The sequence below is a fragment of the Ictidomys tridecemlineatus genome, chromosome 13 (genome assembly GCF_052094955.1).
Source record: "Ictidomys tridecemlineatus isolate mIctTri1 chromosome 13, mIctTri1.hap1, whole genome shotgun sequence".
Lineage (NCBI taxonomy): Eukaryota > Metazoa > Chordata > Mammalia > Rodentia > Sciuridae > Ictidomys > Ictidomys tridecemlineatus.
In genome coordinates, this window is record NC_135489.1 from 20,083,718 (window position 1) to 20,111,262 (window position 27,545).

Sequence of the window (27,545 nt, forward strand, 5' to 3'; positions counted from 1 at the left end):
ATCTCCCTCACTCTCCCTTTCCACTTCCTAATCAGGAAAACCTTTCTCCCTGGGGGGTCATGTGTGTTGTACTCTGGTGTACACCTGTTGTGGAGGGCTGTTTGGAATTGGGCAGTCACTCTGCTGAGTTAACAGCTGCTGGGGATTGGGGTGAATTAGAAAATGTGTACCTGGCTCTCTGGTGTTCCAAACTGGTAGTTGCCCTGACTAAAGATGGTGATTGAGGTGACCCAAGATGCTTTCAGTGATGGGGGGTCGGGTTGGGTAGGGGGAGCCATGCCATGGCATTGTGCGATGTGTTGTGAGATGAGCTCTGTGGCCTGTAGTGTTTGGCTCTGATATCCCCAGGTGTAGGCAGGCTACCATGAGTAGGGGACTCTGGCAGTAGCTGCCGAGTCCCAAGATGGAGGCGACCAGAGGAGCCCCATGTTAGTAGATGGGGGTCCACACAGGAGTGGTGGTCGGAGTTTCTGTGTGGGTAGCAGGTGAGTGTCTTTCATGGGACAGTGCCAGTGCTAATGCCGGTGGTCCCGCTAAGGCACCTGCCAAGACCTGCATGGGCAAGTAGTCAGGAGTCCTTTCCTAACGCTGAGATCCCCCCCCCCCCCCCCCTGCAGCACAGAGGCCGTGATTCCTGCGCAGGATCAGTGTTGGAGGGGTCCTCTACCGCTCTCAGTAAAGCAGTATTCCAACTAGTTGAGACGTGTCACAGAGTGACACAGAATGCTACCTCCCTTTGGCCTGCCATCTTGAATCTGCCTCATTCCTACTGTTTTGAGGAACCTCTGCACGGATTTCCATAGTAGTTGTACTAATTTACAATCCCACCAATAGTGTAAAAGTGTTCCTTTTTATCCACATCCCCTCCAGCTTGTATTACTTTCTGTATTTTTGATGTCTGCCATTCTGACTGGAGTGAGATGAAATCTCAGTGTAGTTTTGATTTGCATCTTCCTAATTTCTGTTGATTTTCAACCTTTTTTCATATATTTGTTGGCCATCTTTGAGAAGTATCTGTTTAGTTCATTTGCCCACTTAATAACTAGGTTGTTTGGATTTTTGTAGTAAGTTTTTTGAATTCTTTGTATATTTTGGATATTAATCCTTTGTCAAAAGAATAACTCACAAAGATTTTCTCCCATTCTGTAGGTTCTCTCTTCACATCTGTTTTCTTTGCTATGCAGAAACTTTGTATTTTGATGCCATCCCATTTGTTTACTTTTCCTGCTTTAAGAGTTCTATTGAGAAAGTCTTTGTCTCTGCCTATAGATTGGAGTGTTGACCTTCATTTTCTTGTAAGGTTGCATAGGTTCTGATTTAATTCCTAGGTCTTTGATACATTTTGAGTTGATTTTTGTGCAGTGTGAGAGATAATGTTCTAATTTCATTTTTGTACATGTGAATTACCAGTTTCCATTTGTTTAAAAGACTATCTTTTCTCCAATGTATGTTTTTAGCACTCTTGTCCCTTGACAAGATGATGTGTCTGAGTGGGTTTGTCTCTGGGTCTTCTATTCTGTACCATTAGTTTGTGTATCTGTTTTTATGCCAATATTGTGCAGTTTTTGTTGCCATAGCTGTATTACAGTTTGAAGCCAGATACTGTGATGCCTCTAGCATTGCTTTTTTGGCTTAGAATTCCCTTGTCTATTCTGGGACTTTTATTCTTCCAAATGAATTTTGGGACTGTTTTTCTCTAGTTCTGTGAAAAATGTCATTGGTATTTTGACAGAGATTGCATTGAACCTATATATTGCTTTTGGTAGTGTGGCCATTTTAACAATGTTCATTCTGCCTATCCACGAACCTCTGTCCTTTCATCTTGTGTCTTTTTCAATTTCTTTCTTAAGTGTTCTGTAGTTTTCATTGTAGAAGTCTTTCATCTCCTGGGTTAAATTTATTCCTAGGTATTTTATTTTTCTGAGGTTATTGTGAGTGAAACTTTTTTAAAATTTCTTTCTTGAAGATTCATTATTGGTATATAGAAAAGCTATGATTTTTGTGTATTGATTTCATAACCTGCTACTTTGTTGAGTTTGTTTATTATCTAAATAGTGATAATTTGACTTATTCTTTTCCTATTTTTTTTTATCCCTTTTACTTCCTTCTTTGGCCTAATTGCTCTGACTGGAATTTCTAGCACTATACTAAATAGGAATGCTGAGAGTGGACATCCTTGTCTTGTTCTAGATTTTAAAGGAAATGCTTTCAGTTTTTCCCCATTCATTATGTTTTTTGAAGTTCCTGAAGATGAGTGGGTTTTGAAATAAATCAACAGCATACATTGCTGATTATATTACAGAAACTATATAAACAGAGAAGTCAGACCTGCACCCTACCCTCACAAAACTTTGAATCTAATAAAGAAAACACGCACTGAACAAATAGTTTCAAGTATGCTGGCAAGTTACAAGTAAATGAAAAGACAGATGACACATACTTACCTCCTGATGTAACTTATATGTTAAAAAAAAGTTATTGAAATATTTCCTATGGGAGTAGCACATGATAAATTTAGGGATTGTGAATTATATATACCATGGGCATTTTAGGATAATTGTACCTTTTCAGGCATTTGACTCATATGCCACTACTTGTAAGTTACAGAGTGTTCATGGTGAAATTTAGACAGATAGCTATAGCAGGTGGTTACTGCTCCTTCATCTTCATCATCCCTGACTTTTGCCTTTTGCTTTGTTCCTCCATCTCTTTAGTCTAAATTGTTATCTTTTGTCTTAATAAGAGATCACGTTGTAATTTGCACAGCCACATGAATCAAGCTTTGCTTTGGTTTACATGATAATTTTCTTGTCATTATCTAGCCCTTTCTTTCTAGGACACCAACACAAAATAAAGGGTTGCTCATGTTTGACCTTGATGTTTGCAGTCCATGGTATTTGAGTTGGTTTTTTACTGACCATAACTAGACGGCTAAAATATTATTTGAGGTTGATCTGAAATAGAGCAGTTTATAAAGTGGACAGTGAATTCCCTCTGGGCAGAAACAGTATTCATTTACATAACCCTAACCTAGTGTCTTACATATTTAACTTTTTCAAGAGTCAGTGAATGTAAAATGTACATTTTCTGGATTTTGCTTTTGTCTACAAGAATGTGACAAGATCTTTTATTCTTTTTTTCTCCTATATAGCTGGGGATGAAACTCAAGTCTTTGTGTATGCTAAGACAAGTGTTCTACTATGGAGTTGCATCTGTGGGCCCAAGATCCTTTATTGTTTGATTAGATCTAGTAATTACCTTATGAAAATGAAAAAGATATTCATTGAATTTATATAATACTAGTATTAGAAAATATTCCTAGCATCTTAATAAAATTTGTATTTTCAAACAACTTCCTCATATTTTATCAGTGTTTTGATAATTTTCGGTGATAGATGCAATATTTACTAGTACTTCTAGTTTACTAGTGGAAATATATCCAGACAGATTAGATGACTTGCCTAAGACAACAAAGCTATTTAATGGTTGCGCCAGGACCAAAGTATTTTAACTGCCAAACTAGTGCTCTTTCTATCATACTGTACTTACTCTATTGAATCACAAACGTATCCCACTAATATTTGAGAGCAAACTATGTTAGCATCTATGCTATGTGTAGTTGCTGTGCTAGCAACTGCATTGGTATCTTTGTCTATCTTGACACAAACATAGAGACTATGCAGAGTAAAACTCCTAATGAGATTTAAAAAAAATTTAAATTTAAAAAATTTTGTTCTTTTTCTTATTCTAATTAGTATTCCAGTCTTGTGGTTATACATGATGTGGAGATTCACTATGGTGTATTCATACAAGTGCATAGGAAAGTTATGGCACAATCATTCCACTGTCTTTCCTATTTCTGTCCCCACTCTTTAATGAGATTTTTAAGGCTACTTTTGATTCTTTTGTTTTACAAAGTTTTAACACTTTTTCCTTACATATATTATGCATTTTAGATATTTTTTATTAGAAAAGTAAAAATGTTTATAGTCTTATTTCTCTGATAATTATTATGCTATGTTCAATTTTGTGGCTTAACAGTAGCAGAGAATAGTGAAATATGAAAAGAACTACCTGAGAGGCAGAATTTCATTAAGTCTCTTCATAGTAGGTGAATGTAGAAGTGAAGTAGGACAGAGGAGGCTTGACTCAGGAATTAGAGTTGGTAATGAGAAGGTTACTGGGACCTTGAGCAAGGTTAATGTTAATTTAATAGTAGGGGCAGAACCTGGGTTGGAAGGAAGAGAATGAATGGAAGGTAGGGAAGTAAGATAGAATTTTTACTAGTATTAAAAAACTAGAGGTGGACTGAAAGAGAAGCAGTGCAATTAAGGACATGTTTTAAGTGGTCAGTGTTCATGTGTTTTTAGCTCTTTAATGGGAGAATCCAAAGGAGAAGAAGGTGGAAGATGGAAATTGTCAGAAGAGAAGTTGTTGAGTGAATTAATAGAAGCAATCCCAGGAGGAGGAAGGAGAGATTAAGAGCATGGATATGGAGAAAATCTTAGCAAAACAGCAGAATACTTATTTCCCTGCATTAGGAGGACAGTTGAGGAGTGGGGAGGATATTTGTACAGGTTCAGGACCTTTAGACATAGCATCTGGTGTTTTTAGTTAGCAATAGAGTCAGTTATAGGCTGTTGGCTTACCTGATATTCAGTTTATGTTGTTTAAAATGAACAAAAAGAAATAGAAGTTTAGATATATATGAGTTTTAAATGAATTTTACTTAGAACTGGAACTTCAGTGTGTTCTATGTGGTCAGTTTATTTTTGTTCTAATGGAAATTATGGTTTCAAAGGGAAAAATGCATCTTAAGGTGATTTATGAAGGCTGAATTATGTTTTACTTTTTCATATGTGTATTTGGCAAGTTGCTTTTTCTCTGGGATTTTTGTTTGGAAATAGTCAGGCCTCCTGATAGCTACATACTAAGAATTTATGGAAATTGGCACGTTCAAGATCAGCTGCTCAGTTCCACTTTGTTGGTATGCCTGCGTTTGAACACTGATAGCCATTCTACATAGGGCTATGCTTTTTTCAATAGTCAAAAACAGACTGGCACATGTGCACAATCCCCAAACCTATGGTAAATAGAGACTCTTTCTAAATCTGTACATATAGACAAATATATACATGTACATAAAGACATTTTCTAACTTATGGGTTGTGATGTAAAATTTTACATTTCAGATATTGGGAACTTTACATCTTCTAATAGGAACAATATGGTTCTAGCATCTTAGGCCAGTTCATTTAAAGTATGTCTGAATTTTACAAATAATTATTGTTTTATCAGGAAATGTATTGAATTTCAACTTAAGGTGAAAAAATGTTTCTCCCAATTCTGTGTATCTTAGTGACGAGTTGGCTGGGTTCCCCAGCAGTCCCTGTTTGTCTGGCAGTGAAAAAAGGCACTGAGTTCAGGCTACTGAGGGGGCTCTCAGAGCCCAAAAAAGGAAGAACTGGGACGGGGCTGTCTTCAGAGCAGGGCGCACAGCTGGCTGTAGTGCTGGCATATGCCATTGGAGGACTCTTTCCTATTTCTGCTGTGAGGTCTGGCCTCTGACTTTATGTATGTCTAACCCTCCTGTCTTCTTTGTTACTCTCCAGCCCAGCAGTTCCCAAGCAGACCTGCTTTCACCTCTCCTGCTTCCTAACATCCAGGAATATTAGGCAATGTGCAGACACTTTTTTGGTTGTTACAATTGGGATTGTGTTATTAGCATCTAATGTGAGCAAACCAAAGAGGCTGCTAAGCATACTTGCCAAATGTCAGTATGTCAAAACTAAGAAACCCTGCATTTAAACCATCGGGACTGGTTAGGGTTTTTTTTTCCTTCTTGATGCACAGCAGCAGCTCTGAAGTACAGTCTGTTTCCCTGATGCTCTCCTGTCGTCTGCTCTTGAAATAAGCTCAGAGCCCTTTTGAGGTTTTTCTAAGGGCTTTACTATCATCACAACATGGAAATAGATAGACTAAAAATAACAAGAAAATTATAGCTTTGGGAAATCTTAATTAAAAGCTGTTCATGTTAGCCACTGAACTTGAAATAGAACAAATTCTGATCTTTTCTAGGCTTCAATTCATTATTCCCCAGGATGATTTTTCCATCCCCTGGGCTTCCCTCCTTCCTTATTAGTACTGTGGAGCTTTGGCAGTGATCCTTTTCCCTGTATTACAACATTTCCCTAAGCGCTGCTGCACAGCATAGGGGCCTCCTTTCTCTGTTCTTTCCTCATTTCCATGTTGTCCTGTACCACTGACACCAGCCTCACAGGCATGTGAACTGTGCAGTTGCAGAGGGCCTGATGCTTAGAAGAGCCCCTCACTTAGAAGTAAGGACCCTGTGCCTGGTTTAATCCTCTGCTGTTGTCCTTTTAAATTTCTTAATCCTTTTTAAACAAGGGTTCTCACATTTTAATTTTCTACTGGCCTTGCAAATTATGTAGCTGGTACTGCTACCAAAGTACTCCCAACCAACTTTGAGCCCAATTGTGAGGCAGTCTGCTTGGATGAGAGGGAGAAGAGGAAGAGTTATAAAATACTTAAGAGTAGCAAGAAACCTTAGCAGAAAATCTGGGAGAGAAGGGCAGATTCCCGTGTATGTGCTCAGACTCTTCACTTGCTGATACCGTTCAGAGTCAATTATTTACACATTGTTTGTTCTTACTAATTTTAACTAATTCAGTGTTATTGTATGATCCATGATGTGCTATCAGCCATAGGTGAAATAAAAGAGTACTCCGATAGTTGCTATGTATTGGGCATGTACAAGGATTTATAAAACTTCCTCATTTAGTTTCCATAACCCTTTGAGATTGTTTTTATTTTCCCATTCCATCTGCTAGGAAACTGGTATTGATATAGAGGTTAAGTTAGCTGTTCAAGTTTATAAACTAGTGACACAATAAGGATTTGAACGTAGTTTGTTCTAGGTCTAAGGCAAGTCCCATTCACTCTGCTACTCATATATGTCTGTCTTTGGAGATGACTGTCAACTTGAGGTCATTAGTAAACATGGAAGGTCAATATTTTTATCTCTAGTAAATTGTTTTTTAACACTGTGCAGATACATCAGTGCTTTTTGAATTGAATTGTAATGGTAGATGAAAATAATACTGATGTATTGATGTAGATTTTTTTCAATGTGGCCATGACAAGTAGCTATTAGTATAACCCTTAATCTATCTCACTATTCTTATAGAGCAAAAATTCAGAAATTCTCAGTTAAATATTTAATAAGCCACTCCCTCTTTTTCCACTTTATGAAATACTTGCTTGTACATATTGTTAGTGTCACTTACCTGGAAGTGTTTTCTTAGAAACTAAAGATTTAGACCCCCTCTTCTATCTGCTGAATAAAAATTTGGGGTTTTGTATGGTTGGCATTTGCAGTGGAGTCTAAGAAAGCTTTCAGAGAATTACATACAACACCGTTTAGAGACAGGGTCTCACTGAGTTGCTTCGTGCCTCTCCATTGTTGAGGCTGGCTTTGAACTCATGATCCTCCCATCTCAGCCTCCCAGGCTGCTGGGATATAGGTGTGTGCCACTGTGCCCAGCCATAGAACACCAATTTTTTGCTTTTTGTCATATGAACTATCCCAAATAAGTTTAGTATCTTCCTTAAAAATCTACTTCCTTTTTAGCTGGGCTTCTTGATTCTGTGTGAGGAGAAGGCAGGCATCTGGCACAGATTGTCTGCAATTAACAATTTACATGATATTTTTTACTTAGTGACAAAGCAAGGATTTGAACATAGGTTCCTTAAACAGATCCTTATTCTTAAAAGGATTAAGAATAACTTGATAGTTTTCTTAGCATTTATTGCTCAATTGTCAGCCTTTGATGTCATAAAAAGAGGGGTCTGAGGCCTGTACCATAAGATCTAACAAAGCCAAGCATGAAATGCTCTTTTGGTTTTTGCTGTTAAGCCTGGAGTGTTTAATTATTCTGTCCTGATTTTAATTCCACCTATGCTACTGACTAGTTATGATAAATTATTTAACTTTTCTAAGCTTCATTATCCTTCAAAAAAACAAGTAAACAAATCCGCCAAAACTCAAGTTAAATAAACAGCAATTAAAAGGCAAAATGCTACAATTATAGTCCTGTGTTAGTTGTACTTCCAGTAAACATATTTGCTCACTTATCTCACTAAAGAAGCAACTTTTGTGACACACCTCCTGCTTATCTTCAGGGAGGCTAAGTACATGTATTGTGCTCCCATTGATATCTTAGTGTACTTACCAAGTAAGGAGAGCTGTGAGGGAAAAAAGATACAGAGATGAGCTCATGTTTTGTTCAAAGTTACATTGCACCATTGCTGACCATTGATCATTAATCCCATCCCATGCTTCTTTCTTAATCAACTGAGTTCTTGGATAGAGGGTTGCCCAAGCCATAAAGGTAATTAATTCAGGGCTGGGGGTGTAGCTCAGTGGTAGGATGCTTGTCTAGCATATGTGAGGTCCTGGATTCAATTTCCAATACTACATTAAAAAAAATAATAAAATGTGATGCACATGTGGGTGCTATCCAATAATCTGATTGGCTGGAGGGTCATAGCATGTTAGAGTAAGTTAAGGGATCTGGTTGTGGGGATTAGAGAGGCATGGAATAATGGAGGATGATTGTGTGTGTAGGGGCTTTCTCCAAATATTGAATCACTTTGAAGCGTTATAGTTAGTGATTATTTGGCGTCACATCTCACAGCAAGATTAAGCTGAGAAAACCATGGGATTAGGCACGTAGAGTCAGTTTTTCAGCAGGTAGGTTAGGATTTGATGACAGCAGTGGTGTTTATAAAGTGTGTAGGAACAGACTAGGTAGCCTGGTAAACGGAACCCATCCAGATTTGGAGATTTGTCTTTGAATATGATTGTCTCTGGACTTTGGATGGTTAGGAAGGAATTCTAGGTGAACACCTAGTAAATACCTGGAGTTCATAAATATATAGGCTGAGAAATTTAAACTCAAGGCAGAGGATATCCTTTTCCTTCCCCTGCTCCCTCCAGAGCATTGAAGGCTATGAAGTGGCTGAAGATAATGGAAAAGGATCACAGAATGTGGGGAGAGGACCTGACTAGCTTTTAGAGTAGGTTCAGTGGAAACTGGATAGAAAGGGGGTTGGGGTGATAGAGTGAAGTAGGCCTGGTGGAAGGGAGATGGTATTAGCCAGATGAAGTTTGTGTTTACTAAAAACCAAAGAGTAATTCCAGTACTCCAAAGAAGTACCTGTGCTGACCTTTGTTGCCAGACTCTCCTCTACACCAAACCCTAGGCCTGGTACCTTTTGTTATCAATTGAATCACATAGTATGGAAAAAACTAGCCTTTCCCACTCAGCATAATGCCTGCTGTGTGTACATTTAAAGTGTATTTTAAAATGCCAAAATTCCCTCACCCCCACCCCCACCCTGAAAACAACAAAGCAGGGAAGAATCTGAGAAGATGGATGATGGAGAAGAGGTGAGTTAGGAACATACTGAGATGTAAACAGACATTTACTTCATGAGGACTCTGTTCTCAGTGAAATGAGTGAGTGGACGGTGGAAAGATAGGGAGGAAGTGACCTTGACCACTCACTGTGTTCTCTCAAACTAGCCTCTTTCCCTTCTCTAACCTTTCCCACTACCCTCCGTCCTGGGTGGTAAATAATACATGCACACACACAAACATACACATATCCACTTTCATGGTATACACATTTAATGTATTTTTCTGCTTTTGAATTCTGGAGATGATAACTTTTACCATTGAAAGAACATGTACAGAACTTGTCCATGCATATCAGATTCTGATTTCAGCCATAGTTGAGGACTATCAGATGACATGTGGTATAACCAGGGTTTGATGTAATCGAGGTCCATACACCCATGTGTCAATCCAAGGTTATTTCCTTTCTAACTTTTTGTATTATTCTCCTTCTTACAGATAAAAATTTAAAAGTTAATTTAAAATGATTGGTTCAAAAATTATATACTAATATATGGAATTAGAATTTTTAGATAAAATATTAGCAATCAAATTTGTCCATAATTCTTATGCTTTTATTTTTCTGGTAGTTTTAACTTATTTTTGCAAATCAAAAAATTTATACACAGGCAGAGAGGGAGGGAGGGAGAGAGGGAGGAAGAGAGAGAGAGAGAGAGAGAGAGAGAGAGAGAGAGAGAGAGACAGAAAGATGTCCCTTAGTGATTCTAAGATCCTCTTCTGATACCAGTATTCACAGATGCTCGAGTCTTCTTTATAAAAATAGTACAATATTGCATATAATCTATGCACATCCTTCTTTATGTTTAAAATCACATCTAGGCTACTTATAAATACCAATGCTATATAAATAGTTCTTAAACTGTTTTATTTAGGGAACAATGGCAAAAAAAAAGTTGTACATATTTAGTACACTTTTATTTTTCCTGAATATTTTGATCTCTAGTTGGTTGGATCAGTGTGTGCGGAAACCAGAGATACAGAGAGCTGATTTTATGTATGTAGGTGTATATGTACACACTCAAACATATCTGTGGATTCTGCATACACTAATTAGAAATTTAACTCAGTTTTGTTTTCTTTGCTTTTTACTATAACTTTGATATTCAAAACAAACACAATATTTTTCTACCACAAAGTAAATAGAAATCAAGCAGGGTTTCTTGGGACATTTATACTCACCAGTTATTAACCTCATATAATTACTTGATATCCATGATTATGAATTACTATAATTGTTGATTTGTTCATATTGGTCACATATTTTACTAATGATATGATTTGTAGGAGACATCAGGAGTTGTTACCAAGTGCAAAGAAGGTCTTCAGAAGAGAGAGGCATTCTGTTAGATTTCTGTCATAAATAGAGTTGTACTACCTTATCTTCTGCTGTGTCTGGAGGGCAGTCATCTGATACTTTACCTTTAACTCAGAATATAGCCCCCAAAGCTCTGAGAGTGGGCACAATTTGTTTAAAGTAAATACACTGAGCCTTTTGCCTCTTTTAGCACAGGTGCTTCATATAATATATATATGTATTGCCATATTTAATCAACACACTAATTGGATGTAGCAACCATTGCTCCCACATTTGCAGAGGAGGAAGTTGAAACTTCTGAAAAAGTTATAGAATAGGTCATATATTTTGTGGTCGAAACTTGGATTTCGACATAGCTTTGTGTGTGTGTCGTTCACATCCTCAGTCTGAGTCCAGTTGTTCCCATTTTCAGTCATTAACCCAAATATTTTTTCAGTACCAACTATGTGGAATGCCCTGGTATCCAAGATTAAAGGTGGAGAGTCCTACTGACTTTTTTTCTTTGCTATAAATATGAAAATTATGAAGCAGACTAGAAAAGAAATAAGGCTCAAAGACGAGGCCAAAATCTATCTTACTAACTATGTATCCACAGGACAAACACAGTACATAGTAGGAACTCAATAAATACATGCCGAATAGATGAATGACATGGGTGAGAAATAATAGCTAACAGGGAAAATGCTAAAGTATAAAAAGGATATAAATAAAAGAGCATGACTGTCAGGGATCAATTAATCTTTGAATAAGCAGTGCATATTTCAGTAGCCCACTGAGGCAGGAATAGCTTTTCAGTATGCTTCCTGCTACTCAGAATGATGGCCTGAGGCCACTGAGTGACTGTAGTGACTCAGGCCCTGTGCAGCAATGAGAAGGTGACTCCCAAATGTGATATCCAGTGTAAAACCAAGGTGGTACCAAGACATTTTAGCCATAAAAAAGTGTCTTTTTTCTGTTAAATATGCTTAAGGGCTAGATAAACATCAGGTCTTAGGAAAATTATCAGTGTGCAGTAGCTCTTCCCCTAATGGTATTGGATAAAGGGGCTAATACATAATATTATTTGTGTTTTTTTTCCCTGATAAGTTTTAACATAAAAATTTCATGCCAAATGAGTTTTTAAAAAATTGAAATTATATTCTTTGGAAACTTTATACTGTACTATGTATAAAGAAATATACATAGTATATGGGGTATAATGATCTATTTAATTTAACAAATAGGTTGCATAAAATAAAAAAACATTTTTTGAGTAATATTGATCTGAAAGAGTTATGATGTGTTGAAATAATTAATGTTTAGAGTATTATTTAGCTTGTTGTAAGGAAAAAAATGAGAAAATTATAGGAAACTATTGACATGATTTAAATTTCATTATCCAACAGCATCGATGCGCTACTTTCTTGTCTCAAGAATGTATCTATTAACAGTGATATTTTGCCTTACAGCTTTTCTGGGAGAAGAGGCTACAAGGACTTAGTGCATCAGATGTAACAGAACAAATTATAAAAACCATGGAACTACCTAAAGGTCTTCAAGGTATTATCTAAGTTTAGTTGAGCAGATATTTATTAAGTACCTACTGTGTGCAGGCACTGTGTTTGATGCTGTGGATTCAGAATTGAACTATTTCACCAGGCATGGTGATGCAGGCCTGTAATCCCAGCGGCCTGGGAGGCTGAGGCAGGAGGATCTCAAGTTTAAAGCCAGCCTCAGCAAAAGCGAGGTGCTAAGTAACTCAGTGAAACCCTGTCTCTAAATAAAATACAAAACAGGGCTGAGGATGTGGCTCAGTGGTCAGGTACCCCTGAATTCAGTCCCTGGTACCAAAAAAAGAAAGAAAGAAAGAATTGAATGATACCAGGTCTTTGTTTTGAGAGATCATGTGTGTCTAGCTGGATGGCATACCCCTTGTGTGGTAGTAAACCCAGGGAGGACATAAATAAGAGACTTGTACCTTGTAGGGATGCCTCTATGGAGTAAATTACTTTAGGTTTTTTTCTGTGTAAAAGCTTTGGCTCTAGGTTGGTTTTGTCATCTAATTTAATGCATGTGCTGTGTGTGTTTAGTACTGAGTGCAAATGAACAATAGGATTTCCCAAACTTCCAGCTTCTAGCAGCATTGGGCCCAACATTTGTTCTTTCTCTCGTCCTCTTATCAAAAGAAAAACTAAGCTCTTTTTATGCCCCTCCCTCTACAAGCTGTTGCTGTAAGTAGCAGGAGAATGTGTACTCTGGTTCAGTTTTGGCAGCTAGTGGTATGTGGGGTGGAGAACTCAGTTGCCAATCTACCCATCATATCACATGGCAACTCTATGTTCTAGGGAATCTTTATCCTTCCAGTATTAGAATTTCAGCATCTGAGTCTTGATTGTGGATTACTCAGAAATTCTCATAATTTACAGTTTGACTTTTATCTTTTTGTGTTCTTGGGAATTATTGTTTTAATTAGTTGAACTATTTTAGAACTTAAAGCAATTCATTTTAATTTTGCTGTGTGCAGTCATTCATTCTATTAATCTGGATAGTTAGGCATTTGAAAAAGATGTTAAAGCTGCAAGTACAGCATGCTTGCTTTGACTTTTCCTTCAAAGTCCTGAAACAAGGAAGATAAATATTACTAGAAATTAATGTTAAAAGCTATAAGGAGGGACTATTACGGGTACATTAATAGGGATACTTGAGCATAATCCAATGCCTTTATAAAGGATTTAGATTATTCAAATAATTGACTTTTACTTGAGGAAATGTAAGTTTAAAACCTTAGAAAATGTATTTTAAAAGTTTTATTGAAATGCTATACTTTTTGTTACTATGTTTTATGTTAGTTGCTTGTGATATCATCTTTTGCTGCTTTGGTTCATGTTGACTTTAAACGTATGACCCCACATGAACACAAAAATGTTGATTGTTTCAGGTCACATAAGGTTTGCTTGTCACATTGAAAATTTTAAGTATTGCTTCTTTCTGATTGCAGGAGTTGGTCCGGGTAGTAATGACGAGACCCTTTTATCTGCTGTTGCTAGTGCTTTGCACACAAGCTCCGCACCAATCACGGGACAAGTCTCTGCTGCTGTGGAAAAGAACCCCGCTGTTTGGCTTAACACATCTCAGCCCCTCTGCAAAGCTTTCATTGTCACAGATGAAGACATTAGGTAATTCAGTTTATCATAACCCATAAAGCTTGATTTTTGCCTGTGGATAAATTTTGTATTGCCCATTAGGTTCAGTGTCACACATAGTACAGGTTGAGCATCCCTAATCCAAAAATCTAAAATCTAAAGTACTTCAAAGTCTGAAACTTTATGAGCTCTACCATGAGGCCACATTGAAAAATTCCATACCAGGAAACCTTATTTTATGCACAAGGTTATTAAAAAATATTGTATAAAATTACTTTCAGACTGTGTTATTAAGTTAATACATGAAATACAAATGAATTTTGTGTTCAGGCATGGGTTCCACCCCCAAGATATCTCAATATGCATATTCAAATATTCTAAAGTCAAACAAAAATCTGAAATACTTCTGGTTCCAAACATTTCAGAAAAAGGATCCTCAAATTGCAAGTGAATTCACTCACTAGAAAATCCGTCCTTCCCTCCCTCCTTCCCTCCATTCCTCTCTTCCTTCCTTCCCAGAGCTTTTCTGAAAGTAATGGAAGATGATGATAAAGTACTGTTATAATAAATACATGCTTATAAAAGGTGGAAGGGGGACCATCATGACCACGTCCAAAGGACAGCTTTCAGGACAATTATTTTCTTTACACATCATCTTTACAGTTTTGCAGTTTGGGCTTCTGAATTTTAGTTCCCTGTTCTCTCAGTTTATTCATTCAGTCATACCTTTTATGATTGCTTCCTGCTTAGGTTTATTTGCAAACAAAAGATCTCTTTAAAGCAAAGATAGCCATATTTGCTTTAAGCTAAGTTTTCTTTTCAAAGTATGATTTAGTTATCTTGATTGTATTTACCTCACTTATGCTCAATTTAGAGATTTATTTACTTATTTCACTTTGTTTCAGTAAATACTTAAGGTGCCTCCAAAGACAGACACCATAAACACACAATAGAGCAAGAAGAGAAGCACATAAGAAAGCTGAGCATCTGGTAAAGAATAAGATAGAGCCAGGAATAAGAGGACATAGTTGCCTCTGTTAACATCTTTTACTGTTTCTAAGACTGGACCACAAATTAGGTTTTTAGTAGCAAATAGTAAAAGGAAAGCATCTAACTTAGATTGATAGTATGAGCAAACCATTGTTCAAGAGAAACAGAACTATTCTGGGTAGTAAAACCTCAAAGAAATTCTTGTCTAGTATTTAGGAACTTCAGTATCATTAATTAAGGCTACCTAATGATGACAGTGATACTATAGTATATTTGCCTCAAAAATATGACAATATGTATACTTCACTGTTCCCATCTTCCGAATGTAAATAAAAATTTTACTGGAGTATTTATTATTCCTAGACTAAACCAGCAGATGGCACTTTTGAATCACAAAATATAAAAATATGTTTTCTATTTGTATTTTGTTTTTTTCTAAATCTATAAAAAGTTGATATAAAAATATTTCTAAATGCATGAGTCTAGCTAGATTTATATTGGAAAGCTCTTGGATTTTAAAGTAACTCCCTTTGCAAGGGTATAAAACAGCTCAGAGTTCTAGTCATATGCCTTGATTGCATGGGATTTATTCATTCATTCATATGCAGTGTTGAGTATCGAACCCAGTGCCTCACACATATTAGAGAAGTGCTCTACCACTGAGCCACAGCCCCAATCCATTTGCATAGATTTATTATCAACTTTATTTCTGAAGAAATTAAAATAGGGGGCTTGGGCTCTGGCTTAGTGGTAGCGCACTTGCCTGGTATGTATGAGGCACTAGGTTTGATTCTCAGCACCACGTATAAATAAATAAAAAAAATAAAGATCTATAAACATTAAAAAAAAAGAAATTAAAATAGCAAATGTAAAATCGAGTTGAGGAACTAACGTGCCTTTTGCACTGTTTACCATTGAGGAAGACAGGTACTCAAGGAAATAAGTTCTTTTCCATCTTGGAACGAGGACCAAGTTAGTCAGCAGGGATTCCACCAAATCGTCATGGGTGTGGACTGAGGTTCTCTAAGTGGTATCGTGGGAAGGCCAACAGCTTCCATATCAGATCATCTGGTAGTAGAGGAAACAGTCTCCAAGCCAGGTCTAGATGATTTTCTTTTCAGACAATTTATCTATCAAATTATTCATTTGATTTAATTGTCCTAACAATAATTAAGCAGAACTTATTAAGCAAACATTCTTTGTTGAATTCCTATAGGTTCAAAATAAATGACAGTATGTGGGATTGTTACTTTTCCTTGATTTGTTAGCCAGTATTCTGTTTATATTAAACCTCCAGCTAAAGATCTCAATATTAAGTATATATCTTTTCAATTTATTTGATAATATTTTCATCCACCTGTGTGTACTTGCTTTCTAATATTTGATAACAAATTCTTATGAATTTTGCACCTTAAAGCAAGACCCATTTATTATTAGCTCATGGTTCTGTGGTTCATCAGCTTGGGTTCTCTGCTTGGTTTCACAAGGCTAAAATCACAGTGTTGGCTGGACTGCTTTACTTTCTGGAGCTTAAGATTCTCTTTAAACTCAATTGTCACAGTATTCACTCTCGGTGGCTGAAGGGCTGACTCCTGTTGCCATTGTTGGCCAAGAGATGGGGCTGCTCTCAGCACCTAAAGGTGGCCTGAAATTCCTTGCCATATAGCCCACTTCATGTATCCTTAAACACATCTGTCAGAAAGACTCAGCCTCACTAAGGGCTCTTCTTATTAGGAGAACCATTGTATAAATCTTTGTTTTGATTAATTCAAGATCATTCAATTAGTAACCGCATTATACTTACAAGTTCTGTTCATCTTTAGGGAAAAAATTATGTAAGGAGGGTAAAAAGAGTGGAGTGAGAAGGGCTTGGGGAACATCTTAGAACTCTGCCTGCCACCGTGGACACTTTAGTTTCAACATTTATCATAAAGTTGAGAAGTAATGCTTAAAGTAAAAGTCTTCGTTAGCTGTTAAGATAGAGTTCTTCATCCAAAAGCACAGTTTGCTCCATTTTCCCTGTCTTCCTGATGGGATTACTCCAGGGTAGTGGTACATATTCTTGTAGTCTGTTACGAAGAGTGAGACACTGCCCATGAGACTGATGTGCCATTTAGCATAAACTTTGAGTCAGTGGGCAAGCAGGGAGACAGATCATTTAAGAAATAAACAAATGTGTTATGTTGATCCTGCCCCACTACATAAAAATCTGTCATCTCCAGTGTCCTCTTATATGACAGAAGCTATAGAGTTCAGGCTGACCCAGTAACCACCCTGTCTGCCCCTTAAGCTGAAAATTTATTTTAAAAGTGGAAGTCATTGCTGTTTTGGAGTTTAATAAAGATCTAAAGTTTTTGTGGCTATGTAGTATATGTGCCTTATTACCTCCTACCTTGGACATGTCTCATTGAACCTAGAGACGTGCTCTGGAGGAGAGCATGTGTGAATGCAGCTGGCTGAGCCCTCAGGAAGTGAGTACTCCATGACCGAGGATGACATCCTCTGTGACATGGTGCTTCTACCTTTCTGCTGTCCTAGATTTGGGCAGTGCTGCAAGCTGTCTTCCTTCAATTATTGTTTGGAAGATCACTTTTCCAGTAGAGCCCTGCGTTTTCCTTGTTGTGTCTTCCTTGTGTTCCATCTCCCACTCTGCATCCATCCTGACCATCTTTCCTCTGCTCTCGACAAAGCACTTGACCTGTTCTCTGTTGGTAGTTAACCCACCTCCCTCTGCTTTCACCTCTCTTCACTTCTTATTTTCACCAGGGCCTTTACCTACCAGCCCTTACTATTCCCTTGTGTTTCTTCAACTTTGGCCTTTCTACTTAGTTCTCGATGTAAATTCCTCTTTTGCCCTCTCAGAATTTTCAAGACAAAGTGTCTATTAACAATATTTTTTCCTGGGCTTTGTTCTCTGTCTGTGGTTCAGAGCCTTATTAACTCTTACTTTTGAGGACTCCTTGCAGTCACCAAGACACAGAAAAACCCATGGCATGTTCTTGCTGTACTCAGCTTCTCTCGGTTGAGGTGGAGCTTTTTGGTCTCTGTTCTTGGTATGCAGGCTTCTGTGCCTGGCTTTTCCATGCTGCCCCATTGCCTGCAGACCTGGGAGCCCAGGAGAGCACTCTCTCCAATGTAGCCATGGAATGCCAGGCCAAGTCCCAGCCCACCGACTTTGTACTTCATGTCTTTCTCAGTGCTTCACTTAGGAAGGCATTTTTCTTTATTCTTCATGTTGCCTCCTCCTTCTATCCCTGCCTCCAAATTATTTCTAATTATTTTTCGTAGGAATATACCTATATGTTCACACATTTGAAATTCTTGGAGTCGAGGAAGAGATCACTAAAGTAAAGTGACTCTTGAGAATTCTCTATGAGACAAAGGATAACTGTCTGTGCCATCCCTCTTTTAGTCAGGGGTACCAGTGTATTTGGTTTGTGAGTTTACAAACAACCTTTGCAAAGTCAAAGGAGAGGAAAGTGTATTTTTCCTGGGGAATTTAGTGACTTTGAAGTAGGGATGGACTTTTGTAGCAGCTTCATATTTTCATTTCATGCCAGATTTTTAGTGTCTTTTTCTGTTTTTGAAAAGGAAACAGGAAGAGCGAGTACAACAAGTACGGAAAAAATTAGAAGAAGCACTGATGGCAGACATCCTTTCCCGGGCTGCTGACACAGAAGAGATGGATGTTGAAATGGACAGTGGAGATGAAGCCTAAGAATATGATCAGGTAAACTGACACCAGACATAGACACACTTGGAACTCACATGTTTATTTTCTTGTCTGCAGCCTCCTCAGCACTGAGTGAAAAAGCTGCTGCTTTACGTAGGTTATGCAATGCTGCTGTCTGGCCCCCCCTTTGTATCTAAGGACCATATAAGTTATTATACCTATTTGTTCTCATCCTTTAGCTTCCTTTATTAAGTCAGGTGGGAAATCTTCAAGTTGTCATTTAAGAAAATCAGAGAAAAAAGAAAAGGACTGTGTCAGGGAGGGAGGAGTGGTTACAGAAGAGGAAGGTAGCGGTCATCTTCACCCCGTTAGCCCTCTGGGATATGTGGATCCCTCTTTAGAATCGTGTTAGCAATATGGACAAAATTCTTCACTTTTCCAGGCTTTCTTTACTGTAGACTCAATGCTGAGAGAACAAGAAGGACATTGACAATATAGTACATAATTTACAATACAAATTTGATCTTACCCTAAACCCACATATGAAGTTCATAGTCTCTGTTTCGTGGGTATATATTTTCTTTAGATGATTACACTCAGATTTCTAAGGCTTCAGTGTAGCATTTTTTAAAAAATATTTTTTAGTTGTAGTTGACACAATACCTTTATTTTATTTATTTATTTATATGTGGTGTTGAGGCTGGAACCCAGCGCCTCACATGTGCTAGGTGAGCACTCTACCACTGAGCCGCAACCCTAGTCTTCAGTGTAGCATCTTGTTTCCCAACTTCTATCCTGTATCTTGGCATCCCTTGTTTTAATTTCTGCCACCCATTAGCCAGTTATGTGTTTCCTTTGAAGCCCAAATTGAGGAGAGATGGGTTAGTTAACATGGTGTGAAAGGTCAGAAAAGCCTCTCTGGGGAAGTGACATTTACACCAGGCTGAAGTGTGTAGGACTATGTCGGGAGAGTTTCAGGGGTCCTGTTAGAAGGGACAGCAAAGGGAAGCTTGGTTTCTTTAAGGAACAAAGAAAAATCAACATGATCTGAACGTCGTATGTCTGGAGAGGAAGGGCCAATGTGTAGGCAATGTACCTGATCACACAGGGCCTGTGGGTCATGTTAAGGACTTTGAGCTTTATCATTAACACCAGTGGGAATCCACTGAAGCTGAATAGCTTATTTATAAAATCCCTACAGCTGCTGCAGGAAAACATGGATTGGAGTAGGGACAACTTGAAGCAGGGAGACTGGCTGGGATGCTATTGTGGTAGTCTAGCAAGAGACGGTGGTAGCTTCTTCAGGATGTGTCCAGTGAGCAGGGAGGAGAGGAGGAAAGGGCAGATCTGAGATATATTTGGAGATACAATCAGCTTGAGCAAGTGATTGATCAGTAGTGAGCTTGAGAGAGTGGCAAGATGAGTCATTTCCCCCTCCCCCTGTCTAGAAGAGAGGGAGGGATTCCTGTGTGATAGAGGAGCAGAGAGAGGCAGTGAGCATGAGTGTGATTGTTGACACCACCTTCCCTTTCCATGAGTGCCTTTCCTTAATTCAGGAATGACTCATGCCACAATGATACCTAAACCAAATAAGAAATACAGTGTCTTACATCTGCAAGTCCAGTAACAGCAGCACCAGCACCAACCCTATTTAATTTCCTGATGAGGACAGGAAGACACTGTATTTACACTTGGTATTTTGTTTTCCAAACTAGCAAGGATGTGTTATTTGGGCTCTCATGGGTGTACATAGTATATATAAAGTTTGCCCGAGAGAAGTCTGAGCACGTTTCTTTTGTCTGCGGCTCTGGCCATATTGTCTCTGGGGTGCAGCGAGGGACTCTGCACTGTTGCACCTGCACCAGGTTCTGTGCCATTGTGTCAGAATAGACTCTGGAAAGGCCTTCTGCTTTTAGCTTTGGTTTTTCCTCAGCCTTTTCTCCCAAAAACAGTATGGGGTAAACAAAGGCCAGGTAGTCTAGGCTTTACCAAACCTGTGCTTCCAAGATCAGATGAAAATGGGCACATTCAGTCAGGGTGGTATGGCTGTAAACTAAACCTGTGCTTTCTTTGCAGAGAACTTGGCAGGTTGAGATCAAGGCAGAGCTCAGTCTGTGTAAGAAAGCATGTGTTTTAGGCACTTTCCACTTATAGAAGCTGGCACCTGCTCATTGCCTTGTACAAATGTGTAGTAGCAATAATAAACTAATTTTCAAATGATTAGAGCTTTCATAATTTCTTAAAAAGTGGCAAGTATTTTGGTATGTTAGGTAGGCAGAGATTTTCATGTTATGTTATATTCTAAACTTGAGAATGGTATTATTAGATCAGGCCATTAGACTTGTAGATTGTAAAAGATTTAGAAGTACTTCTTAGTTATCAAAATTACAATTACCTAACTTATCCATTTAGCCCCAGGTATGCCTAAATACTTGAGAAACTGGAGCATAAGCCACATGACTTAATTGGATGCCCATAATAACATATGGAATAGGTAGAACCTAGTTTGGCACAGGGTGGAACATTGCCAACTTCTCATGGTTCATTGGTCATAAGAGGTGGACCCTGTGGTTAAAAGTAACCTGTGGTTCCTTTCAGGCCTGTCAACATCATGCCACAGCTCTTTGTAATGCTCCTTGTTGGCAAGGTGGACCTGCATTTCTTTTTTATTTTCATATTTTGTAGTATCAGGGATTAAACCGGGATGCTGTACCCCTGAGCTGAAACTAAAACCCCAGCCCCTTTTATTTCATTTTGAGACAGGATCTCCCTAAGTTGCCAAGACTGGCCACAAACCTATAATATAATCCTCCTACCTTAGTTTCTTGGGTAGCTGGGATCACAGGGGTACACTACGATACCTGGCTTTATTTATTTTATTTAGCTTATTAGCTAAATGATAGGTTTAGATTTACTGTTACTTAAATTTTACAATCAGAGAGAAGTGTCTAAATTACAAACATTTTAGGAATGATTGCAAGAAGATAACTATAAAACAAAGAGTTAAAATATTTAGCTATGAATGAGATATCAAAGACATAAATAGTTCAATTTGCAGTTGCACAAGATCATCTCATGATAAAAGGATAAACAATAAAAAGACTGCATATCTATCATCTATAAATGCCCTAAAGTAAAATCAATCATTGTGAAGTAGAATAAATCATTGTAAGAAATTTTCTCAGAATATGCTTAGATTTGTCTGCTATCTATTATGAACTCTTTCAGTTCCTTTTTTATGCTGATTTAGCTAATGGTAGATAGAGAATATTTGCATAAGTATGAAAAGGGGTACATAGACTTTCTTTGAAAATGAAATGGTTATTAAATAGTATCATCAAAATAAAACATCTGAAATAATGAGGGAATATGTTGAATACTTTGTATTTATAATGTACTATAACTAAATGTTTAATTGAGACTTCTGATTCTAAGTGAAATTTAGGCTCTGATTACTTCAAGTTTCTTCTCACCTGATAAATCACTGAATTACTTAAGTTTGTTTGTTTTTCCTTACAGGTAACTTTCGACTGACTTTCCCCAAGAGCAAATTCCTAGAAATTGAATAAAACGTTTCCACTGGGTTTTGCCTGTAAGAAAAAAATGTACCCGAGCACATAGAGCTTTTTAATAGCACTAACCAATGCCTTTTTAGATGTATTTTTGATGTATATAATCTGTTATTCAAAAAATGATGTTTATTTTGAGTCCTAGGACTTAAAATTAGTCTTTTGTAATATCAAGCAGGACCCTTAAGATGAAGCTGAGCTTTTGATGCCAGGTGCAATCTACTGGAAATGTAGCACTTACGTAAAATATTTGTTTCCCCACAGTTTTAATATAAACAGATCAGGAGTACCAAATAAATTTCCCAATTAAAGATTATTGTGACTTCACTGTATATAAACAGATTTTTATACTTTATTGAAAGAGGACAACTGTACATTCTTCCATCATCACTGTAAAGACAAATAAATGATTATATTCACAGACTGATTGGAAGTTTTTCTGTTTAAGAGCACACATAGTGAATAGCCCCTCATTAGCATTCCTGATGGACATGCAGCGTTGATCCCTGGGCCTGGGTTTGATGGAGGTGTTAGAAAGTAGTTTGCCCATGGGCAGTGAGCCTGCCCCCAGGAGGTGCTTTGACCAGCAGCATTGCACTGTTGGTAGCCCACGCAGTGTGCTTTCACTAGTACTTTTGATTCTGTAAAAGCCATGCTATTTCTTTCTTTTTGGTTTGCTTTAGGTATGCAGGTGCCCTGTAGGTGTTAGCTGAAGTCCGTGTTTGTTGTTTTTGCTAGAATATTTGGCTGTTTCTGACATCCATTAGCTTACTGAATGAACAGGTGCAGGTCAGAAGCTTTGCTATAGTGAGAAGTAGTTTCTAGGCAGAGTTGCTTTATAAACCAGGTTGTGATACTTTACCCGTCATTTATCTGGCCTCCAAAGTACTAACAATTTTTTTGTTGATGCTTATAAGCCAAATCTTTATTACCACTTAAATTTCTTGATATCTGGTTACTAAAACTGGCATTATATTATTGAATGAGTTTTAAAATCAGAACATATTTAAATTAATTTGATGCCAAGGAAAGAAGGGAGTGGTTATAAGCAAACTAAAGCAAAATTTTGAGAAGTAGAGCAAAAATAATGTCATTGTTTATTAACAGTTTATATACCTCTTAACTCTTGAGTTCATTTAAAAGTAGTCCTGATAGAGCACTTGCCTGGGTTTGGTCTCTTGCATCACAAAATAGGTAAATAAATAAATTCAATAAAAATTAAAATTAGACCAAAAATGATGTGTTTAAATATACGACCAGCAGCTCTGCATCTGTCACCTGCACATTTTATCACCAGTACCTCTAGTTCCCTTTCATTCTCAAGGGAGGGATAGAGGGGGTGATTTCTTGAAATTGCTGATTTATGTTTGAGTTTGATGCCTAGGCCACCAATTTCCTTGGAACAGTGTTGCTAGTAGACATGCAGAGAGACTGGGGTTCTCTGGAAGGACTGTTGGCAGGGGATCCTTTCTCTGGGCCATCCGAGTGTCCCAAGTGGGTTGAGGGTGGGGAGTTAATATGAATTTATTTTTAAGAGCCAACAGTACACTAGGTAGGATGGCTATCCAAAGGTTTTTCTCCTTCTCTCCCAACCCTGTGACTTCATTTGCTATCAGGCATTGTAGTGTTTTCACCTTGATGAGCATATATTTTTTTTGTAGTACTTCAGTCAAGGTATACATGCTTTCTAAGCAGATTTGTGTAAGTGAAAACATAATGTACAATACTACAAAACTGTTTTTCTTCCCCTCATATACTTTGCTCAGGTAGAGAATGCGATACGAAAGCCATTACATGGTGTTCTACTGGGGACCATCCCTAAAGCCTGGGGTGTTCCCCATATACCCACAGGGCATGTCCAAAGTTAAACTCTTCATCTCATCCCCACAAACCTGCCACCATCTTGCATTCTCCAGCTTGGGTAAAAAGCAGACTATCTCAGTTGCCTAAGGCAGAAGTCCAGGAGTGATCTCAGATGTTGTTCTTTCCTTGTTTGGGATATCTGTGGATCCTGTTAGAACTGTGAGTTTCACCACACCTCTCACAGGTATGCCCCTCTCCATCCCAGGACCACTGTCTACCTGTGAGCCTTCCTCTCTTTCTCTATTGTACTTGTACCTTATACTGTCCCTTCCTACCCCCTTCCCTCTCGACTTTTGTCTCCTCCATATAGTCATCAGAGTGATTCTCAAAACAAGCAAATGTGATTCTATCCCCTTCTCTGCTCAAGATTCCTCAATTTGGTTGCAGTTTAGAGAAATTTTTAAGATCAGGCACTTTGAAATTAGGAACTTGTGTCGGAATCCTGGTTTTGCCATTTGTGTGATTTGGTACAGGTTAGTTAATCTCTTTGAACCTGTTCTTCCTCGGGTGAACTAGGAATAATACCTACCTCAGAGAGTTGTGAGGTCTCAGTGAGATACTGTGTATAAACTGTCTAGCACAGTGTCCGGGGCACAGTGGTTTCACACATTGGAGAATGCTATTGTTATTGTCCCTGCAGGTATTAGTTTTATGTCACTTCCAAGAGGCTTGATAACCCTTACAACCCCTACACTCATACTACTTTATTTTCAGTACCTTGTTTATTTCCTCTGTAGGAAAGTTCTAAACCTGTATTTTATTTATGTGTTGACTTTTTGTCTATTTCTCTACTAGAATGTAAGCTCCATGAGAGCAAGGATGTATCTGTCCTGTTCAGAGCTCCTGGCACATATTAAGCACTCAATTTCTGCTCTTAGTGGGAGAATGGGAAAGACGCTCTTCAAGGTCTGATAAATACCTGTCTAGCCCCATCCTGCTACTATCCCTGTTGTACTTTGGGCACTTTGAAGTTCCCTTTGGGCCTCTCTTTCTTAGTACCTGTTGTTCCCTTTACCTAAAACAACCTTTGCCTGCCCATCCCCGGCAAATTCCTGATCATTGGTCGAGTCTCAGCTCCATGGCTACCTCCTCTGTGATGTTGTCTCTAACTTCTCCAAGGCAGATGTTCTTTTTCCCTCTTCCAAGTTCCCACTGCACTTTGTAAATACCTCTGTGGAAGCACTTTATTGTATTGTATTGTAAATTTTTTGCATGTCTGTGTTTTCTATGATACTGTAAGCACCATGAAAGCAGAGATTTCATCTTTACATCCTAATGTCCCCAGGACCTTGCACAGTGCCTGGCACACGATAGCTTGTCAATAAGTGTTTGTTGAATGAATTTGTGATTGAACCAAGAGTGATGCAGTTGGAAAACTGTTGGAAGATGTATGTATTATTAAGAAAGGGGAGTGCCCGGTGGCTTCCAGGGTATTTTTTTCTTTCTTTTTCCTCAAGAAAGGAGATTTAGAGAGCATTATGTAATCTCTTTGAATATAAAATTACTTGTGTAGATTTTAAAAATAATATGAGTTGAATAATATAGATCTTCATCAATGATTGCAAAAGATATCAAAAGCTTTGTGATCTCAAATGCTATGAAATCCAAAATAAATATTTGCACTATTAATATTTCCATAGTAAATGCTATGAGAAAATGTACAGCAATAAATTTTGAAGCTTTAAAAATGTTTGTGTAAGTCATCTTCAGTGACTTAATTCATGATTGACATCTTTGGCCTGTGTTTCCTAGAACCAAGAGACTTCAGACTGGATTGCAGGGCCCCCCTCCTTTCAGAGCATACTGATTGACACTACTTTCATTGATCCAGAGACAGTGGCTCAGTCGTTCTTCTGGCAAGCTTAAGGAACAGAAGGGACTGAAAGGGTCCTCCACAGAACCAGGGGAAGGCTTCCCTAGGGCCCTTGTCTCCAGCGTGGCTGTCCTGTCTTTCTGCTCATGTTCACTTCAGGGATGCATATGCCTAAGTTGCCTTGAAGAGTCCAGGTGGGGCAGGTTACTTCAGTTACATCAAGATTGGCTAGGAACCACTGTGGGATGGGGTTGGGGCTTGGCCACATGTGGGTGATCAATCTACATACATATCTCAAAGGGTCTGGAGTGCACTTTAGTTTGCACATGGATTCCTCCACAAGATCATATGTGTTTTTTGTAGTAAGAGTTACTTTTTAAATTATTGACCTTTATTTTTATGTCAGGAGTACAAAGGCTTTTATTTCCTTTTATGTAGTATTTTATAATTTACAGGATACTTTTACCTCCATTATTGTCATCTTTGAATTTTCCATGCAATATATAGACATTCTTATTACCCTCATTTCAGAACACGTTTACCATTAGTGTCATCTTGAATTTTAACCATGCAATAAGTACATATTATCCTCCCAAGTTAAGGAACCAAAGATTCAGACAAGTGAAACGCCTTACCCAAGGTTCAGAGAGGGGAATCTGAATGCAGAGGTCTCCTGTTTGTGGAAGGTCACACTCTCCAACATTCCCCCATTCAGGCTTCCCCTGCTTTTCTGTTCAGAGAAAGAGAACAACAGAGTTTGGATGATCAAGTACATTACGGCTATGGTCTAAAACCCTAGATAGGGCAGAGTGATTCTTCAAAGGACAACTGGCCTTTCATATATGAGTAGTCAAAACTTTTCCCAGCAAACTCTTCTGTTTAGAAATCCTTTACAAGGATTGTTTTATGTAGGAGGTGGGAACATGTGTACCTTCTTAATCACAGAATGCTGGGAATTGTTTGAGGGGCCATTTAAGCATACTGTTTCCATTGTAGTACTTTTAGCTTTGTGTCCCTGAACCTGGTAGCAAAATACAACTGGACCAGAGGCCCTGGGAAAAGAATATTCAAAATAAGGTACATATTTCTAGGGGATGCATACAACCATGCACTGGAAGTAGGAAAATACTTAACCTAACATTTGTCTTCATCTCATCTGTGTTGGTTAGGTCATGTTACCATGACCAGGGCTGGGGATATAGCTCAGGTTGTAGAGTGCTTGCCTCACATGCACAAGGTCCTGGGATCAATCCCCAGCACCACCAAAAAAAAAAAAAATGCAGAGCCCTTCCTGGTGCACGCCTTAGTGCCGTCCCCCAGTTACATCCCACTACCCACTTAAATTATTAATCTCTCAAATGGATTGACCTATTGATTCAGTTACAGCTCTCATAATCAATACATCAACTCTAAACATTTCTGCATTGTTGCAAACATGAGCTTTTGGGGGACACATTTTATCCAAACCATAACATTATCTTTAACTTTATTTTGCACATATTTAATTTATTTTGCACATACCCTGCATATCTAATTTATAGAAAAATATCCAAAAATTTAGGACCTATATTTTTGTTTTTGAAAGGGTTTATTACCAAAAGAGTTTTAAGTCCATTGTTTCCATGTAGGACTCTTCATCCAGGGTCCTTATGCTTCTTCTTGCCATTATATACGAAATATTTTGATTATGTGTCCTTCTCC

The 27,545-nt window shown here is 38.0% G+C and overlaps 1 protein-coding gene across 4 annotated transcripts in view; it reads left to right on the plus strand.

The window, feature by feature from the left end:
• Mbd2 (methyl-CpG binding domain protein 2) overlaps positions 1–22,589 on the plus strand; it is a 70,617-nt gene extending 48,028 nt beyond the window's left edge. For 2 of the 4 annotated variants that reach the window (XR_013429551.1, XR_013429552.1), the window contains exon 5: positions 12,263–12,317. Coding sequence is in view for 1 of the 4 variants with exons in the window: in XM_078030024.1 (XP_077886150.1) it covers positions 12,263–12,353; positions 13,792–13,969; positions 18,518–18,644 (396 nt within the window). In the remaining 3 variants the exon portion in view is untranslated. Of the gene's footprint in view, positions 1–12,262; positions 12,354–13,791; positions 13,970–18,517; positions 18,657–22,118 lie in introns of those variants that run through there. The other 2 variants (XM_078030024.1, XR_013429550.1) reach the window with 2 other exon arrangements.
• The last annotated feature ends 4,956 nt before the right edge of the window (positions 22,590–27,545 follow it).